This window comes from Sorex fumeus, unplaced genomic scaffold (genome assembly GCF_029834395.1).
Source record: "Sorex fumeus unplaced genomic scaffold, SorFum_2.1 ptg000033l, whole genome shotgun sequence".
Taxonomy (NCBI): domain Eukaryota; kingdom Metazoa; phylum Chordata; class Mammalia; order Eulipotyphla; family Soricidae; genus Sorex; species Sorex fumeus.
This window is the reverse complement of record NW_026606090.1, coordinates 35155770-35176896: the sequence shown is the minus strand read 5'-3', so window position 1 is coordinate 35176896 and position 21127 is coordinate 35155770. Positions and strand designations below refer to the sequence as shown.

Genomic DNA, 21127 nt, shown 5'->3' with positions numbered 1-21127 from the left:
CAAAGTCTTGGTTTCTTAAGGGAGAAAAATGTTTTTCTCATTTCATGAATTTTTTCTGACAATGAAATCCAGAAAATGTAGAGTCAGGAATTGATTTTGCCAAGAAAACTTAGCACTGTAGTACTGTCCTCCCCTTGTTCATCAATTTACTCGAGAGGGCACCAGTAACGTCTCCATTTTGAGACTTGTTACTGTTTTTGGCATATCGACTACGTCATGGGTAGCTTGCCAGGCTTTGCCGTGCGGACGGAATACTCTCGGTAGCTTGCAGGGCTCTCCGAGAGGGGTGGAGGAATCAAACCCGGGTGGGCTGCGTGCAAGGCAAACGCCCCACTCACTATGCTATCGCTCTAGCCCCCCCAAAATTAAGAGCATTATTTAAAACTTTTGTGATTCCTTAGAATATACATAACAATGCATGGAGTTTCTTAAGAATACAGACCTTTGAGATCTGGTCTATTTCGTATACCCACTGATACAAAGAAGCAATCCATATCAACATGCATTATACAGCTCTGATGTCGGGGTGAACTCAACACTGACATATTTCCTAAAAGGAAAAAAAAAATGTTTCAAATTCCAAAGTAATTTTTATATTGAAAAGTCTATTTAAACATACTAATTATACTTTTGAATGCTTACACAGAGGAAAATTCTTTAAAATACAGAATCCATTAGTTATTTCTTTCTATAACTCAAGCCAATTTCATCTCCATTCTGAACATTCAGAGATAAATATTGTCACCAAACATTAATTACAATTAAAAGGATACCATGCTTTCCTAAGCTCTAACATAATGAAGTCTCTAACATTTTGTTTAAATGTTTCTATTAAAGGCATTTATGCTTATATTAAAGCATCTATGCTGAATATATTACAAAAATAAATGTTTTTACAAGGATAGGCAAAGCGATTTTAGAATTGTAGCACTGTAGCACATCCTCCCACTGTTCATTGATTTGCTCGAGCGGGCATCAGTAACATCTCCATTGTGAGACTTGTTACTGTTTTTGGCATATCCAATACGACACAGGGAGCTTGCCAGGCTCCGCCTTGCCGGTGGGATACTCTCGGTAGCTTGCGGGCTCTCCAAGAGGGACAGAGAAATCGAACCCGGGTCGGCACAGCGTGCAAGGCAAATGCCTTACCTGCTTTACTATGGATCCAGCCCTATTTTAGAACTAGCAATTTTAGAATTAGTAATGTAAATTACTAGATTTTAGAATAATGTAAACTAGTTATGTAAGTTAGGATCTGTCCCTGTCACTGCCTTCCCGTTGTTCATCGATTTGCTTGAGCGGGCCCAGTAATGTCTCCATTGGAGACTTTGTTGTTACTGGGTTTGGCGTATCGAATACATGACGGGTAGCTTGCCAGGCTCCGCCATGCAGGTGAGATACTCTCGGTAGCTTGCCGGGCTCTCTGAGAGGGGCGGAGGAATCGAACTCGGGTCGGCCATGTTGGCTGTATGCAAGGCAAACGCCCTACCACTGTGCTATCGCTCCAGCTAAATTAGGATCTACTGATTTAAAATTATACATTGTCTACAACCTTTAGCAACTATCAATAAAAACTACCCCCACTTGGGGACTGTGTGTGGGAAGGTTTGGCACACACCCCGCAATGCTCAGAGTTCACTCCCAGTGGTGCTCCAAGGGTCATGTGGTGCTGGGGGCTGAGTCCAGTGCCACCCATGCAAAGCATGATTTCAGCTGGCCCCACACGTGACCATCATTGAGCCTACTCAGTGTCAGACACTCTTTGAAAAGGGTTACAGGTAAGAATTTAAATTCTCACAACATTATGAAGTAGAAAATCTTACGTTCATTTTGGAGATTAATAATTTGTATGTCACACAATCACTGTCACTATCCTCCCATTGTTCATCGATTTGGTCGGGCGGGCCCAGTAAAATCTCCATCATAAGACTTGTTGTTACTATGTTTGGCATATCGAATGCGTCATGGGTAGCTTGCCAGGCTTTGCCGTGCAGGCGAGATACTCTCAGTAGCTTGCCGGGCTCTCCGAGAGGGGTGGAGGAATGAACTCAGGTAGGCCATGCTGGCTGCATGAAAATCAAATGCCCTACCAACTGTGCTATGGCTCCAGCCCATCATACAATTGGTAAACTGATATTCAATGTCAGGCAGACTTATTTCAGAGTCATCAAGCCACCACAATCGCAAACATACATATTTTAAAAGTGTGTAAGTAACATTCTTCTTCTATGCCATGAAGTATATCCTCTCTGAAGCACGTGTATCACTTTTAAGAAGCTAAGGGAATCCCTAACTTTCAATCATTCTGAGCTTCATAGAAGTTCATAGTCCCCTTAACCTTCGTCCAGCCAACTTTCCTGGATACCTGATAATTCAACCTTGGCCCATTCCCAGATTCCTAGATCTTGGAGAAAAAGAACTCTAAACTCTCTAGCTAAATAGTCCGATCTAAAGGAATTTTCCTTCAACAAACTCAAGATTAGTACTGACAGCTACTTTCCATAAAAGGCTTCCCAAAATTTACATATTCCCCAAAAGATTTAGACCACTCTACTTACCAAATTGCAACTGGCTCTTTACCTGATTTCTCAAAATGGGCAAGGCACCACGCCTTTGTTCATTTTATTTATTTTGTTGGTGGTGGGGACAGGGGTGCACACTTAATGACTTACTTTTGGCTCTGCACTCAGGATCTCTCCCGGCAGCTCAGGGAACCACAGGGCTGCCAGGTCAGCCACATGCAAGGCAACCATCCTGCCCTCGGTACTATCAGCCCAGCTCCTCATTTTATTTTTTTAAAATCTCACAATCCCCCAAGTGACTAACACTATTCTGTCAAGAGAAAACTATTTTAGCCATGTAGCAAAAGAGCAGCAGAGTCAAGATCAGGATTCAGCCCATGTCATGTCATTCCAAAGCCATGTACTTCCTTGCTAACAACCTCTTCTACCTCAATAAATGATTTAAAATGTAAGTTTTAAAAATCATTCTGCAGTATAAAAATATATGCATAATGTAAGCAATCCAAAAATAATGGCTTTGAAATATTCCAGTCATAATGACTTAGCAAAATCTATTACATACTTTCATATCATATAAAAATCACTCAGACTGTTCTCATTCATGGAACTAATAATTCCTAAGAATTCTCTGAAGTCTTAAAATTCGAATAAATTTTAGGATCAAGGCATAATGTAAAGACAACCTTAATAACTATAAAATTATACTATAATATTTAATAACAAAAGGCGTTTAGAAATATATGAAACACAACAAAACGTAACAGAGAAAGAACCCTACGTGCAGAGACTCTAATCACCCAAGTGCAGGTGGCAGAAACAGGAGCTTCACTCTGTCCCTGTTTCCAGGCTATAAATTAAAAGATCCTCCCTAAGACAGATTCTACAAAAGCAGTAAAAAGCAACTAAAACCTCAGATCAAATACTAACTTACAACTGGGCATAGTAATAAAGTCTGTTATTGTTGGATTTGTTTGTTTTGGATAACAAAGAAAATATTTAAAAAACAAAAGCAACTAATCAATCTGCTTATTTAAAAATCAAAATGCAATGTTCTAGAAATTAACACTCTTACCAAATCAATTTATCTTTACAGGACCTTAAGCACTGAATGTAATATAAATGATATTTTACACAGTTCAAAGTTTCAACCAGATTAAGGTTCTACAAGAAAAACAAAAGGTTCACAATCCCAAATTTGTTATTATGTAAATTATCGAAAAAATTTCAAATCGCTAGAAAAATCAAATTTTGTAAAAATGAGTTTTAGTAAAAGGATATTACTCTTATTAATTACTGTAAATTACAGAAGTTGACAGTCCTAAAGACATATTCTTAAAAGGGTAGCATTGATTAGACTACCAGTAAGTTCAATAATGAAACGATCAAGCATGACTTGTGTCTTAAGAAAACAATTTTAGTTAAGTATCTACCTGTGTCAGTTACAAGTGCAGACCTGCCTGTTTTCATTTTTTTTAACTTTTCCCTTCCTGGAAAGATACCACTACTTTGTCTTTGTAGGGCATTGACAAACTCTGTCAGTTCACACTTCCAAGTTGATATGTGATGCAGTCTTGAACGGGAATAGAAGTCCGAAATAAAATTGCAGTCTGAAGGTTTGGATGGCACTGAAGGGACTGCCTTGCTGGCAGCAGGTGCTACAGAAGTGCTTTTTGTGCTTGAAGGCCCCTGAACCGTGGAGTGGTGAGCACCGTTTAGCTTAGAGTTACTGTGCAAAGATACTAACGGGAAGGAGTGAGTTCTGTACAGATTCCGCGGAACATCTGGGGGACTGGCACTGTGCTGGGAGGGGGGCGTGCTGCAGTCTCTGAGGTCGGCGCTGCTTCTCTCGGCCTTCTCCTCTTCCGGGGCGAGGTCTGGAGAAAGCCTGCTGGCAAGGCCAGCACCCGCGAGCACCACACAATCCTGTGTCTTTAAGGCACCATTCGAACTGTGAGCATGTCCATTAAAAATAGCAGTGCTATCTCTGGGATGCGGAATTCCATTCTGTTTCTTTCCTGGAGAAATCTGCTCCAGCTCCACAAAACCAAAATCATCACCTGCATCTTCTTCATTCCAACTGTTCATTCCATTGACTTTGACTTCACTTTCTGTCTCAATCTTCTTAATTATGTGATTTCTAAAGCAGGAAAAAGTGATGTAAGTCAATACTGTCTTTCAGCCTAAACAATTTTTTATTTAAACTTCTTCATGATACAAACATCAATCTCCCCCCTCAAAAACAGCAAAAAATAACCCGAGTCATAAATTTTATATTCTTTTGGTCCAGCAAAAGATAATCATTTGTTCAAAAGGAGAAAAGTAACTAGGAAAATTATAGAACATTAATATCATATTAAGTCTGTTTCTCAACGTCAAACACTCCCTCAAAGAGACATACAACAATCATGTTTAAGTCAAAGTAAAAAAATGTTAATTACTTTTAATCACTTCTCTCACTGAAATTATAAACTTTAGTGTTTGGCTTTTATTTGGTAGTAAAAAATTGGGTTTATATCATATGAATCATTACCATAAAAAGAGGTTAAGAATTTTTAACTAAATTTGTAGTTAGTTTTATTTTATGCAAAGCACTATTCAACTACGTGAAATCTGATACTGCTACTACCATCCTAGCAAGTTACTTTACCTCAGGAAAAGAATAACAAGACTATATTCATTAGTCCATTAATAGGACCTGCATGCCAAAAAGAGTAACAAGTCTCACAATGGAGACGTTACTGGTGCCTGCTCGAGCAAATCAATGAACAACAGGAGGACAGTGCTACAGTGGTGCACAAGTACATAAAAACCTCAAGTCAAAGTTCATGAGTAATCTGGTAAAAATTTATACCTAAAATAATGAAGAAATTTGCCTGACTAGACAGAAGACTGCATTTCATTTCTGAGAAAAGTTTATTTAGGGTGGTTCATGACAAACAATCTGAACCACTTTTCCTGATAACAAATATTTATAACTGCAGGACCTATGACAAATTCATGCTAAACGTTATCTTGCTCCTTAGACATTTGTTTGGTAACGATGCTCTGTAACAAAGTCAAATTTCTTTCATGTTCACAAAAATTATGTAAATAACAAAAACAAAAAACTTAATTGTTAAATAATTTACTCTAGTTGGAAACACTGCTCTAGTTATGGGGCATACACTGCAGCAAGACCTAGGTAAGATTACCGTGGATTACCAGATCTCTCATTCTATTAGCTATTTGGCATATTATTAATGATAATATGACTACAAAGAAAAGTCAGACATGAGTCACAAATCGGGTGCAAAATATTACCACCCATTTCTGGGCTGGTTCTGATTCTGGCTGACCAACTGAGTAGGTCAAATCCTTACAGATGAACACACCAGTGAAAAGGGAAAAAGAAGACTAACTGGAAACAATTGAAAGAGGAAGGAAAGAAATCAATTTGTTACATGTCAGATAAAGCTTATAATATAAAGAAAGGGAGCTGAGTGACTTCAACAAATATGTAATATGTGTCACACAAGCCAAAAAAATAATAATTGTGGAAAGTTACTAGTCAGAAAAGTGTGAAATCCAGCTTACAATACAAAATGTTAAAGATATTTACATAGATATTAGCAACATATACATAAATGGAAATTTGTTGTCCAGAAAATACAAAGCTAATACAAGTATTCTTTCTGCACTGCAGTTCCTTTAGCCTAGACAATGAAATTTTAAAAACAGCTATACTGGAAATCTGTGACTGGTAATATAGTAAGCAATAAAGTGAATTAGTATTGAGAAGTAAAATCTTGCTGCCAGAGAGAATAGTCCAGAGCACATGGCTGACCCAGGTTCAACCCCCACCACCCCAGATGGTCCCAAGCCCCACCTGGAGTGATCCATGAGCACAGAGCTAGAAGCAAGCCCTGAGCACAGCTGGGTGTGGCCCAACAACCAAAAAGAAAACAATAAAAATAAAGTAAAATCTTAAGAGGCAAATTCTTCCTAAAAGTCACATAAAGAATTTAAAGAAAACACAACCATTTACAACTTTAACTCGTGTAGGCAGAATAAAATATGAATGTTTATTTCTGAAGGTTTTCTAGTTATTGATATTTATTTTGAAAGAACTAAGAAAAATCAAAGTTTTAAATAACAAGAAAAACAGTTAAGAGAATACAAGTAAAAGAATAAATGACAACAAAAATTACAGCAGGTAATGACATTGGCTCCTCTCTGGTTAATTAGATTCCTGATCTTCTGAAAAAAATATATTCAACTCCCAAAGCAAGCAATTTAATAAGGAGAAGCCTAATGACAACGAATCACCTGATATCTAAGACAACATACCAATTAATTGTGAAACCAATTTACCCAGGATTACTACAATTAAGCTTAAACCAACATATTCTTCAAAACTTAGCAACATGGAATAAAGTCTAGATTCATCTATATACTATACACTAGATTCATCTATATACTATATACTACAATCTTAGGGTCATCAAGTAAAGTTATCTTCAGATAAAATATTTACATACTCAGAAGCAGTATGAATTTGAAATATCTAAAATATAACCTACAAAGGTCAGCAGTAATAGCATTCTATGCACAGTACCCATAAAAATGTAACTGCTATAGTTAGTTTAGTTTCTGAGAAAGCAACACTCTATAGCAAAATGCTTAAATGCAAATAATTACTTTCAAGAAAATGCAAGACAATTTATCTCTAATGACTTAAAAAGTAAGATTCATTAGTAGTTTAACATGGGAATCCAATCTTCTGGGAGAAACTTCCTTATTTACATTTTTAGATATGAAACTTTTCAGATTAAGAAGAAATCTGGGAAGTATGCCGACACACATATACCAACACCCTAACTTTACACAAATGGCTAGCCAGCTGTTCTATTTATTTCTTTAGCAGAATAAAAGCCATAACCATCACTTAAAACCAACTCTGGGATTCCCACTCTAGACAAACTTACACCCTGTTGGTGAACTGTTTGGTTATATTGCTTGGACCGGGTACAGGATCCTCCGGTTTGCACACAGGATTGAAGCTGAGACCCTTCTGTGCATTCGATTGCTTGCTGTACAGCTGATAGGGAATGCAGGACAAAAGCCGTCCAGCCTTGATGCTGAAAACAAAGAATAACACCAATGTAAGAGGAGTTCAAATGTGGAGAAGAGGGGCCTTCATAAACAAAACAAAGCTCTTAGGGAAGACAGAATTTCTTTCTCTTTTTTGCGGGGGAGTCATACCCAGCAATGCACAGGGGTTACTCCTGGCTCTGCACTCAGGAATCACTCCTGGCAGTGCTCAGGGGACCATATGGGAAGCTGGGAATCGAACCCGGGTTGGCCGCATGCAAGGCAAACACCCTACCTGCTGTGCTATTGCTCCAGCCCCCCAGGATTTCTTTTTAAAATTAAAAATCACTCTAGTGTTAGGTCAGGTCACATATTTATAGCAACATTGATATTTCTGGGCTTGATGCCCACAATTCACTTCACAACACCAGTACCTAAGACCCTCTATCATGTCCCCATGTTAGAGTTATCTGCCTTGTCCAAGTGAAAGCCAATACACTACAATGACATGAGACAACAAATTCTTTTCGTTGGTAGCCCTACTGTCGATTAACTGCACATTCCTAATTATCCTATACCCATCTATCTGTACATAATGACACGGAAAGAACTATCTGAAAGTACACGTTAGAAAATCTGTTTTGTTTCTGTTTTGGAGCCACATCTAGAGTTGCTCAAGGGTCCCCATGGAATACTGGGGATCAAAACCATGTCAGTCACTTACAAGGAAAACACTCAAGCAGCTATACTGTCTCTCTGGCCCCTACAAGATCTTCTTCTTAAAAATCTCAAGGATTCACTTTTAAAATTTCTAGTTCCACTGTTTATATTAAGAACAAACTAATTATTTCTACCTTTAATTTTGTCTGTCTATAATTCTTACACAAACACATCAGAATTTCTAAACAAAAACAAAACCTGGATTATACATTAAGAAGTTTTCCAGGTAGACAAAAAATATATTCTGGTATACCTAAGAGAGGTGCAACAGCAGAGCGGGTAGGGCGTTTGCCTTGCACGCAGCTGACCCGTGTTCAATTCCTCCATCCCTCTCAGAGAGCCCGGCAAGCTACCGAGAGTATCCCCGCCCACACGGCAGAGACTGGCAAGCTCCCTATGGTGTATTCTATATGCCAAAAACAGTAATAACAAGTCTCACAATAGAGATGCTACTGGTGCCCACTCAAGCAAACTGATGAACAACCGGAGGACAGTGCTACAGTGCTATAGTAGAGTTGACACTCCATCCAAGTAAAAGGTTTATTTACTTGACTCTAAATACTGCTTTACGTTAAAAGTAGGCTATGGACCAAACATGATGGCTGCTTGTTACCTGTATTGCAAACCATAACACCTGAAAGAACAGAGAGAGTAAGAGGGAAAGAGGGATTGTGCCTGCCACAGAGGCAGGAGGTGGAAAGAGGCAGGAGGGAAACTGGGAACATTGGTGGTGGAGAATGGGCACTGGAGGGATGGGTACTTGAACTGTTTGACTGAAACGCAATCATGAAAGTTTGTAAGTCTATAAATGTATCTCATGATGATTCATTAAAATAATAAAGAAAATTTAATTACAAAAAACAAATTCTGCTTTGTCCTATTGCCCCAGAAAAGTTATCTCTAAAATTAAAAACCATGATTCAAATAGTTCACTAAACATTTGCTATTCCTACCATCTGACAAAGGATTTACATTTACGAGTATAACCAGATCCTGAAAATTTTACAAAGACTAAGATACAATAAAATCCATATGATAATTTCTATTTCAACTTTTAAAATTATAGCTTATCATATTTTCTTTCGAATACGACACGGGGAGCTTGCCAGGCTCTGCCTTGCTGGCAGGATACTCTCGGTAGCTTGCCGGGCTCTCCAAGAGGGATGGAGAAATCGAACCCGGGTCGGCACAGCGTGTAAGGCAAATGCCTTACCTGCTTTGCTATGGCTCCAGCCCTATTTTAGAACTAGCAATTTTAGAATTAGTAATGTAAATTACTAGATTTTAGGATCTGTCACTATGATAGCACAGCGGTAGGGCTTTTGCCTTGCACGCAGCCAACATGGCCGACCCGAGTTCGATTCCTCCGCCCCTCTCGGAGAGCCTGGCAAGCTACCGAGAGTATCTCGCCCGCACGGCAGAGCCTGGCAAGCTACCCGTGACGTATTCAATATGTCAAACACAGTAACAAGAAGTCTCATGATGGAGACGTTACTGGGCCTGCTTGAGCAAATCGATGAACAACGGGAGGGCCGTGATCCGTGATCTTTTCTTTACACAAAAACTATTCTGTACATAAAATGTTCTTATAGTCCAATCAATGTCCAAGACCAGCTTAGAAAATCAGTTTCCAAAGTCTGAAGATAAAAAATATATTTTTCAAAAAAAAATTTATATAGTGCTATGTGAGAAAAGAGTATCAAGAATTTTTTTTCTTAACTCACATCTTTACCTGGGCACATTTTCCATGAAGATTGAGTTAAGGCACAAAAATCACAAAAACAAAAATATGCCACATGAAACTGCAGAAAACTCTTGAGTGATTTCAAAAATGTAAAATTTGGGGGCTGGAGCAATAGCACAGCGGGTAGGGTGTTTGCCTTGCATACAGCCAACCTAGGTTTGATTTCCAGCATCCCATCTGGTCCCCCGAGCACCGCCAGGAGTAATTCCTGAGTGCATGAACCAGGAGTAACTCCAATGCATTGCAGGGTGTAACCCAAAAAGCAAAAAGAAAAAAAAGTAAAATTTTAGCCTACATGAAATATGAGATCTCCAAAATATTTGGTAAAGGTAAAGGTAAAGGTAAAGGCCCTCCCGTTGATCGTCGATTTTCTCGAGCGGGCCCAGTAACGTCTCCACTGGAGACTTTGTTGTTACTGTGTCTGGCATATCGAATACTCTCGGTAGCTTGCCGGGCTCTCCGAGAGGGGTGGAGGAATCGAACTCGGGTCGGCCATGTTGGCCGCTTGTAAGGCGAACGCCCTACCCGCTGTGCTGCAACCATTAAACAGTAAATTAAAAGGTAAACTCTGACCCCAAATCAGTCAATTCCCACCATAAAACTCCAGTGAGTTGGTATAAACCAGTCACAGAGCATCTATGTGAGAACCTAACCATAAGAGGCTGATTTTTGTGCTGCGAAACACTCAGCACCAAATAACACACAAAATCAGCAAATATTAAGAAATGTGAAAGACACATTTCTAATTTCAAGGCTGAAAAGAGAACAGTGAATCAGCAGTTTCTCTACACTTCACATCTTAGTATAAAATTCTCAAGACAAAGATGATAACCAAAAATCCCTGAAAATCGCTTTTACTATATACAAATACAAGGTTTACAAGGCAAAGGCTTCAGTAAAATAATCTCAAACCTGAAACTAATGTACACAGACTTCTCATTAAAGGCATCCCCTGCCTCTAAGAAGCTGTGGCCCCTGTAATCATGTCTCCATTAACTCAAGTTTACAGCACAAACACAGACACCAGGGAATTGTAATAAAGAAAAGCAATCACCCACACAATTAGAAGTGGCAGTTGCTTTTTAAAACTGCTTAAACTAAAGAAACAGGGAAACTAATTATAAAAGAGAGTATTACGTATTCATCACATAGCTAATGTGTTTTACATAACAATGATTGCCATGAAGAAGAGATTAGCAAGACCAAGATCAGAGTGTCATCAATCAACTCTGATGATTTTAAAGGGTTCCATGCTATGACTACAGGCACTGACCATTTCTTTATATAGAAAGAAGTATACTGAAAGAAAGCAAGGGGGCCGGGGGGCGGGGGAGAGAGAGAGAGAGAGAGAGAGAGAGAGAGAGAGAGAGAGAGAGAGAGAGAGAGGTAAGCACTGAGAAAGAGAAGAGGGAAAGAGAAGAGTAGAGAGAGGAGAAAGGAGAGGAAGGATCGAGAAAGATTTACTCAAACTGATCCATTTCTATATGGGTGAACTCATCTTATGATAAGCTTAAGATGTCAAAAAGCACTCCCAAACAATTTTTTAATGCTCTATTTCACAGTGATTCAATTAAAAAATATAAAATTTAAAATTAAAAAAAAAATTAAAAAAAGCACTCCTAGGGGCTGGAGTGATAGCACAGCAGCCTTGCACGTGGCCGACCCGGGTTCGATTCCCAGCATCCCATATGGTCTCCTGAGCACCGCCAGGAGTAATTCCTGAGGGCAGAACCCCCCCCCAAAAAAGCACTCCTAAATAAGGCAGAAAATCTCAATTCTGAAAAACATCAAAAAATAAGAGAATAAAGAACACTTCTCTGAGGAAGACCAATAGTCACATGAAAAAATGTTCATCATCACTTAGTATCGGGGAAATTCAAATCAAGATGACAACGAGCATCTTACACCAGCAAAATGGCACATATCAAAATTAGTGGAACAATCTGTATTGGCTGGAATGTGGTGAAAAAGGAACTTTCATCAATTGCTGGTGGGAATATTGTCTGATTCAGGCCCTGTGGAAAACGGTATGGAAGGTTTTCAGTACCTTAGAATTGAAATGCTGGATAACCCAGCAGTTCCATTTTAGGGAATCTAACGAGCCAGGTTCGATTCCTCCACCCATCTTGGAGAGCCCGGCAAGCTACCGAGAATATCCTGCCCGCACAGCAAAGCCTGGCAAATTACCTGTGATGTATTCAATATGCCAAACACAGTAACAACAAGCCTCACGATGAAGACGTTACTGGGCCTGCTCAAGCAAACTGATGAACAATGGGAGGACAGTGCAGTGCTACAGTGCTACCCCCAGCCAGGGCAAAAATTTCATTCCAAAGGCCTTATGCACACCATCACTTACTGCAGCACTTAAAACAATAGCTAAAATCTGAAATCAACCGAGATGTCCACCAACAGATGAGTGGATCATGAAAATGTGGTATAGGTACACAATGGATTACAATGAGGCTTAAAGAATGACAAAATCACACAATAAGCTCCTGGAACAGAACAATGCAGAGTCTCCTGCCCCCACGCCTGGGCCTGGCTGTCCTCACCGGAGCCCTTTGGAGGGGGGCAGGTTGAGTTTCCCTTCCCACCCTGAGCAGAGTCCTGGCAGCTGAGACCTCCGAAATCAGCCACAGCCATGCTTAAGACCACTTTCCACATGCTGGGATGAGCCTCATGCATGAACAGAGGAACCCAGGGGTGTGGGACCCGGAGCTGAGATCTCCAAGGCTGTTCGAATCGGTACTGGGCCTCCTCCACCCAGATCCCCCATCTTCCAGTAGCTAGACGTTACACCCACCGACTTCCCCTGGCACCATATAATCCCATCAACGGCCAAGATCCAGAGACTAAAACCGAGCTCCCGGAAGATCTTTTATTTGTCTAGTTCTTGCTCTCGGAGAACCCAGCAGGCTTCAGAGTATCCTGCCCGCATGGCAGAGTCTAGCAAGCTCTCTGTGGAGTATTCGGTATGCCAAAACCCAGTAATGATGATGGGTCTCATTCCTCTGATCCTAAAAAAGCCTCCAATGTGGCACTTGCTAAAATCTCAGGGCTAGGACGAATGGAGATGTTACTGGTGCCTGCTCGAGGAAATTGATGAACAATGGGATGACAGTGATACAGTGAAGCTGCAACATGGAGAGAGCTGGAAGATATGTCAAATGAAGTAAGCCAGAGGGACAGGATGATTTCATTTCTATGTGATATTTAGATGAACTGGATAGGGAGTACAAAGGGTTAAAGGGGAATGCTTAGACCCCCCTTGGCTACAGAGTACAGGAAAGAGAAAGAAAAGAATGGGGGGGGGGGGGGTAAAGAACCTAAGAGACATTTGGGAAACAAGGGGAGGCAGAGGTTAAAGAATCTTGGGTATGTCAGTGGTGTAGGGGAATAGTACAGCCAAGGATTCCAAACACAGATCAACAATTAGAAGCCCAAACGTCTAACAACCAAACTGAAAATGTGCCTGTCAACATGCAGACTGGGGGTGGGGAGGGAACCTGGTGGGATCAATGTTGGAATACCGTACACCCAAAACTCAACTAAAAGAACTCTGTGACTTATAGTGCTTCAATACAATTTTTTAAAAACCTGGATTTTGACTCCTGCTATATTTGGGCAATTCTCTTTTTATTAGATGAGTCCTGCATTCTCATATACAAAATGAAGCAAATAACCACATAATCAAGCTGTCCAAAGTCACTTCAGTTATCTAGCAAGCTCTCTGTGGAGAGCTTGATTTCAAACTAAAAATCCTGAAGATAAAATTTAAACTTCATAAATATCCCACCTCTTTTCTACCATAGTCTCTCTCCAGCTGCCTGCTTTCAGAGCAAGAAGAATAGGTGTAAAGCAAACAGCCATGGGGCCTTAGAACAAAGCTCAGAGTGACATGGCTTTGGGCTGGGTATCTCCTTAAACCCTGGAACAGCCCCAAGTAGCTCCACTAAATTTGATGGCAACGGCATGACAGTTTAGGAGCTTAGCAGGGGAGTTTCAGTGCATCCCAAATGATATGTGACACACTGCTCCCCCAGTGATAACATGGGGGGAAATAGCTGTGATGAGAACTCCACTTCAAAGAAAACTGAGTCTGACCCAAGGAGAGCTCCTACCCCTACTTTCCTATTATTTATACATTTCTCCACATATCCCCAAAGCCACACTAATATTCCTGTAAGATTGACTGGAAGGGACAACACACCTGAACTCTGAACAAACACCTAGCTTCCCTTTTCAGGTCATTTGGCAGAGCTTGGGGCTTACATTTGGTTCTGCGCTCGGGATCAGTCCTGGCAGGCTTGGCAGACCATAAAGGGTGACAGGGATTGAACCAGGGTCAGCCACGTGCAAGGAAAGTGACCTACCTGCTGTACTATTGCTCTGGCTCCATTACCTTAACTTCTTATACTGAATATTTTATATCGCCTTCTCAAGGAGATACCTGGCCAAAAGCTCTGTCCTTTGATTCTATAAAGTGAATGGTTGGTGGCTATCTCGTGAGAATAAGTCAGTGAGATGCTGAAGGGATAAAATTTCAATTTAATCTTCCACAGTTCATAAAGTTTATAATCTGTAACGTTCATGTGGCTTTCTAGAAGCAGACTTTATTTTTTAAAAATTGCACTTTGGGGGGATGAAGAGGTAGTGCAGGAGTTGTCACGAGGTTTGAACACAGCAACTCCAATTGATTCAGCATGACATTTGGTGAGTGCCCTGAGTAACACCTAGTGTGGCCCCAAAACTGGAAGAAGAAAAAAAAATCACGTTCACAAGAAAAGAGGGCTGGCGCAGTAGTACAGCAGGTTGGGCGCTTGCTTTGCATGTCGCTGACCTGGCTTCAAGCCCTGGTACCACATGTAGTCCCCTGAGCCCGCCAGAAGTGACCCTGAGCACAAAGCCAGGAGTAAACACTGAGCACTGCTGGCGACGATCCTCCGCCAAAAAACAAAAACCTACAGAAAACTAAACCACGATTGCAGCATGGTATGTTTGGTTACTGCTGGAAGATGGGAAACGTGCCTTTCAGATGGCTCCAGGCTAGCTCAGCAGTAGAACATCTGCAGCGCAAGTCTGAACTGCCTTCTTTAACAAAGATTAAAAGAGTCAACGGTTAACAAGGTTCAGAGTAATGCATAACGATGCCAAAGCTAGAAAAGATAATAAGGATACTGAATTGCTAAGTGTGAAACAAAGCATATTCCCTCTCCACAGCACCTCAAAGGAGAGAGAGAACAAAAGGGAATGCCCTGCCACAGAGGCAGGGTAGGATTGGGGGGGTGGGGGGTGGGAGGGATGCTGGGATTAGTGGTGGTGGAGAATGGGCACTGGTGGAGGGATGGGTACTCGATCACTGTATAACTGAAACCCAAGCACAAAAATTTGTAAGTCTACAACTGTACCTCATGGTGTTTCACTAATAAAAATTTTAAAAAAAATCATTCTGTGCTGCTTACCACTTAAAGAACTCAGTAATACAGAATCTGTAGAACTAGGAAAACTAAGATTAAGGGGGAAAACCCTGACATTTGATTTAAAAAAAAATTTTAAAGCTGTATGTCATCGCTTTTATGTGGAGTTGAATAAATAAAAAGCCCTCTCACCACGGCTGGACAGTTTCACCACGGCTTTAAGACCCTCGACCCAAATGTGTGCTATCTGCCACCAGACTCTGCCCAGTCCATCTCTCTCATCCAGGCCTGCTCTGGGGTCAGCCTGAGAACCAATAGCCTGAGGTCCTCCTCATTGACCTGAGTCTCATTATTTGGAGACTGGACCACACACTACTAAATAACAGATGGATCAAAGAGGAAGTCAAGGAAGAGATAAAAAAAATTTCCTTGAGACTAATTAAGAAAACAAGTTACCAAAATCTAGATGACAAAGCAAAAGCTGTATTTAGAGGGAGACTCACAGCAAACACAGGCCTGCTTAGAAATGAAGAAATAGATAAAATCAACAACCTAAATGCACATCTCAAAAATCTGAAGAATCAAAAATAAATGAATCTAATGAAAAGCAGAAGGAATGAAAGTCAGAGCAGAAAATAATGATATCCAAGAGGAATACAAAATATCAGTGACACCAGAAGCTGATTCTCTGAAGGAATAAATAAGGTAGACAAACCTCTGGCTAGATTCACAAGGAAAAAAACCAACAAACTAAACAATGAACTAACCAACACACCAAGTTATGAGATATCAAAATCTAGGGAATCTGAAAAATTAATGAGGATGAAGAACACAGCACTGATTCTTAACACTGATTCTTAACCTTGAGAGCCAATGTAAACTAGACAATATTTTAGCACTGCACTGTAGCACCGTCCTCTCATTGTTCAGCGATTTGCTCAAGCGGGCCCAGTAACGTCTCCATTTTGAGACTTGTTACTGTTTGGCATATTGAATACATCACGGGTATCTTGCCAGACTTTGCCGCGCGGGCGAGATACTCTCGGTAGTTTGCCAGGCTCTCCAAGAGGAGCGGAGGAACCGAACCCGGCTTGGCTGGGCTGGCTGTGTGCAAGGCAAACACCCTACTGCTGTGCTATCACTCAAGCCCAGACAAGATTTTAAGACTTTAATATATTTTAAGAATTCTAATATATTAAACTAGTTAAAGAGTAAGCTTACCTCTCCACAATCCATTCTGGTCGAATTACTTTTTCTCCTTTTAATTCTTTAATTTTGGCATTGGGAAGATTTGTGGCAATAATGTGTGTTGTTTTGGATCTAGAATAATAAACATGATACTGTCCTCCATGCAACATCATTAATTTTCTCAATTCGTCAGCAGAAGGATCTGTAAAGTTAACATCAAAATATATTAAGGTTTTAATATGTAAGAAAGTAGAACACTCAAGTTAATGATTCTAAATCATGCAATTTAAATAACTTTTCACATGTTCACTTTCCCATTAATAGGTGTCAATAAACTGAGTTGGGATATAAATCAAGAGTGATCATGTGTTAGCACATACCAATCTCTGGCTGCTAGAAAGAGTGAATAACAACACAAAAATATCTGCTAAGAGATGCCTCGCAGAGTAAACAAGGATTTTAAAGATGTGAATCACGTGGGGCCTCATGTGGGGGGTCGAACCTGACCTTTCCTCCCCATCCCAACGAGACCCCGAGTCGCCACCTACAAACGGCCTCTCCGGCTCCTGATCAAGCTGCTTAACGGCCATAATCCCAGAGACTCAGAAACAAATCTTGAAACCCAGCAGCTTTTGGCGGAAATGCATCCAGACCGCATACAAGGTGGCTGCCACCTCAGAGCTTATTGGAAGCCAGGTATGGTCGGCAGTGACGGTGCAACTGCAGTCTCATGGGAAGAGGGGAAGTACCAGCTCGTCCTTCACGCCCTACCGAGGTCATGAGTTTCCCCCCCACGAGCGGCTCTCTGGCACGGCCATGGCTCCAGAGGCAAAAGGACTTAGTCCAGAGCCCGGCAACTTGCGGCAGAAAAGTGAATGGTCATGCGTTAAACTACGGTGCCATGCCTCCCTGGGAGAGAAAGGGTGTTGCTCCCTTCCTCCTTTTTCCCCCCAGCAGCAAGGTGGCCACCGCCTCAGAGCTTATAGGAAAGCCAGGTATGAGCTGGCGGTGACGGGACAACAACAGTCTCATGGGAAGGGGGCAGTACCAGCTCGTCCTTCACGCCCTACCGAGGTCACGAGTTGCCCCCCACAAGTGGCTCTCCAGCATAGCCATAACACCAGATGCACAGAAACCAATCTTGTAATTATCTGGCTCTTTGCAGAAATACAAAATTGTGCGGCCTCGATGATTCTCATAACCAGCTATAGAAAACAAAGTATTTCACAATGCCTTTTCAGCAATTCTGATTGCTGGGGGGGAAATTCTGAATAATAATGGTGCATCTTTTGTCGAAATAATGAATGTAATCAATATAGAGAAGAGTTAAGTAGAAATCATCTGCCTCACAGGCATTGGGAGGGGTGGGAGGGGGTATATTGGGATTCTTGGTGGTGAAAAATGAGTACTGGTGAAGGGAAAGGTGTTTGATCATTGTATGACAGAGACTTAAACCTGAAAGCTTTGAAACTTTTCCCACAGCTATTCAATAGATGAATATAAGAAGAAAAAATAAATAACGAAAAATAAATAAATAAAGATGTGAATCAAAAACTAATGACAAAGCAAATACTTCTTAATTGTCAGCCACATTCAGTCATATGGCCTTGATACTGGAATCCTATGTTTTAAAAAACTAATAATTCTAACCTCATTTTTGGATCAGTTTATAAATTCTAATTAATCCTATAAGCTCCTTCATATTAATACAACAGCAGTCAGATAAGTTGCTTGCAGACTTACTGTAAAGCTTATTAATAGACTTTATTGCCTTGCACCTTTATCTTTAATTAATTACTTTGGTTTGCGGGACACATGCAACAAAGCTCAGGGAACACTGAAGGTGGTCCTGGAGGGCCAGGTGGTGCCTGAGAATGAAGCCAAGGCTCCAACACACACACGCCTTCCAGGCTCATGATGGTTGCTGTTAACGTTCACTAAAACTATAGAAAACATTTTGAAATACTGTGGCTTATGCTTTCCCATAAAAAGAAAATTCTAGCTCATAAAGTTAAATCACAACCTACACCGCAGTATCAGTTAAACTATATTCAATTGCTTTCAACTTACTATAAGTAGTAAGTTTTTATCACTTACCACTCCCGTGAAATACCTATATCACACCTCTCAGAGCAACAGATGTAGACTGGCAGGCTGGAGAGAAAATAGGGACATTGGAGGTGGGAAATACACACTGGTGGAGGGAGGGGTATTGTAACACTGTCTAACTGAAAACCCAACCATGAACAGCTTTGCAACTCTGTGTCTCACGATGATTCAATAAAAATAAATTTTAAAAAAATTACATAAAAGGAGTCAAAATTAAACAGCTTTCCAGTCATGAACCTAGTTTATTTTCCATCCTTAATATTATAAAACATGGCGTAGTTTATAATGAAAACTTGACATGATGCTACAATATAAAGACACCCAAATTAATAAAAAGCACAGGAGTTGGAGCGATAGTAGTGTGGGTAGGGCTCTTGCCTTGCACGTGGCCAACCCGGGTTTGATCCCCAGCATCCCATATGGTCCCCTGAGCATCACCAAGAGTAATCAAGAGTAATTACTAAGTACAGAGCCAGATGTAACCCCTGAGCATTGCTGGTGTGGCCCCCCCCAAAAGATTTTTTTAATAAAAAACAAAAAGCATACATTTGAAAACTTATTTTGCAAGTTAAATTATTCTTGCCCTAAACCAATTCTAATGCATTAAATAATATTCTATGTATAATAGCGCAGACCCTCAGACAACAATCTTTGACTACACCAAGCTGAAAACTGCTTGAAATCTAGAATTCAGACCTATAAAAATCGGTGAGTTCACTATCCTCCTATTGGGTGAAGCTGGGGGAGAAGAAACAACAGCAGGGAATGTTCTCTGAAGTATAACTCTGAAACCTCTAGCATATTCTTAGGTATGAGGTGGACCAAAAAAAAATTCTAGCTAAAAGAATTTTGATTTGGGTTGAATCGTCACTTTAATACTCTTTTGCCAAACTTTCAACAAGGACTTGACTCCTTGAGACTTTCTCCTTTCTTTTCAAACAACAAATAACGCTGTACAGATGACTGAGTCTGACACATGAGCAGTTCTCATAAAAACGCTACTGTATGTTGTGATCACATGAGAACTCTCTTCTGGAAGTTGGGTCTCCCAGGCAGAGTCCAGGCAGCCCAGACCAGAGATTCTTGTCCCGACTGTTCAGGAGCCAGTCAGTTAGGTCCTGTGACTCAGGTTAGGATTCACCAGGGCCACAGCCACTGGTGCTGGAATGGAGCTGGAGGGCACACGCAGCCAGGGGCCTTTTACTGTGTCAGCATGGGCAGGTTGCTTCCACCTCTAGTCACAATACTTCGCCTTGGAGGTATCTTCACAGGACCCACACACAAATCAAAAATGTAAGGACACATTTAAAAATGACCCAAACAGTCAGTTACACGACTCACAGTTTAAGAAGCTAGGGCACATATGGCTTGATGCTCCTGCTATAGACCCTTCCAGAAAATGGTGGACAATAAATCAGCTCTCATGGTGGTCTTAACTCCCAAACAAAAACATGTCACGATTACACAATACACAGCAGCCAGGAACCATGCAACAGTTTAAGTAGCCCGGCATGAACAGTGGTTGCCCTCGGTTTGCTTTTAATTGGTTTTTTTTTTTTCCAAAGTTTTTTCATTTGAGAGGTACGGTGGAGTTGAGCCATACCCGGCAGTACTCTGGGCCTACTCTTGACTCTGCTCAGGGGCCATATGCAGTGCCAGGGATTGAACCAGATAATTGGAATGCAAGGTAAGAATCTAAACTGCTGTACTATCTCTCAGGCCTATTATTTTCTTTCTCTATTTCTTGAGCAGCATAACCAACTAATACCCACATTACCAAATTCAAAATAAGAGTAGTACTGAAAATTTTCTGAATGAATTCATCTTTATATTTAATACTCGTCAATTAAAAAGATGATGAACAATAGAGAGATGTAAAACACATTTTAGAAAACAAAGGCAGAATTCTCAATACCAACCTCAGAGGTGGCTTCAATGGTTAGACTCCATTGGCAAAGAAAACAAAAGCAAAAATAAGCAAACTGGACTACATCAAATTAGAAAGGTTTTGCACTAGAAAGAAAACACGGCTGAAATTAAATGGCACTCTACTGAATGTGTGAAAGTATCTGCATACTGCATGTCAGGCAAAGGCTAACACTTAAGTTATATAAACTCTTACAAAATTCAACAAGCAAAAAACCCATAACCACATTAAAAAATGGGTAAAGGAGAACACTTTCTTAAAGATACAGAGATGTCAAAAAAAGCATACAGAAACATTACTTGTAGTAATTTATTATCAGGAAAATGCAAATTAAAACAACAAAGAGGTATCAACTCACACCAGTGAGAATGGCACACAAACAACCAGTGTTGGTGGGGACGTGGTGGAAATGGGACCTTCTTTCGGT

The 21127-nt window shown here is 40.6% G+C and overlaps 1 protein-coding gene across 4 annotated transcripts in view; it reads right to left on the bottom strand.

Annotated features, from left to right (window-relative positions):
- REV1 (REV1 DNA directed polymerase) overlaps window positions 1-21127 on the bottom strand; it is a 100218-nt gene that overhangs the window by 37787 nt on the left and 41304 nt on the right. For all 4 annotated transcript variants that reach the window (XM_056116727.1, XM_056116725.1, XM_056116726.1 and 1 more), the window contains 4 exons: window positions 16698-16866; window positions 7487-7639; window positions 3953-4659; window positions 443-550 (listed from right to left, as the gene is read on the bottom strand). In XM_056116727.1, coding sequence (XP_055972702.1) covers window positions 443-550; window positions 3953-4659; window positions 7487-7639; window positions 16698-16866 — 1137 coding nt within the window. The remainder of the gene's footprint in view (window positions 1-442; window positions 551-3952; window positions 4660-7486; window positions 7640-16697; window positions 16867-21127) is intronic.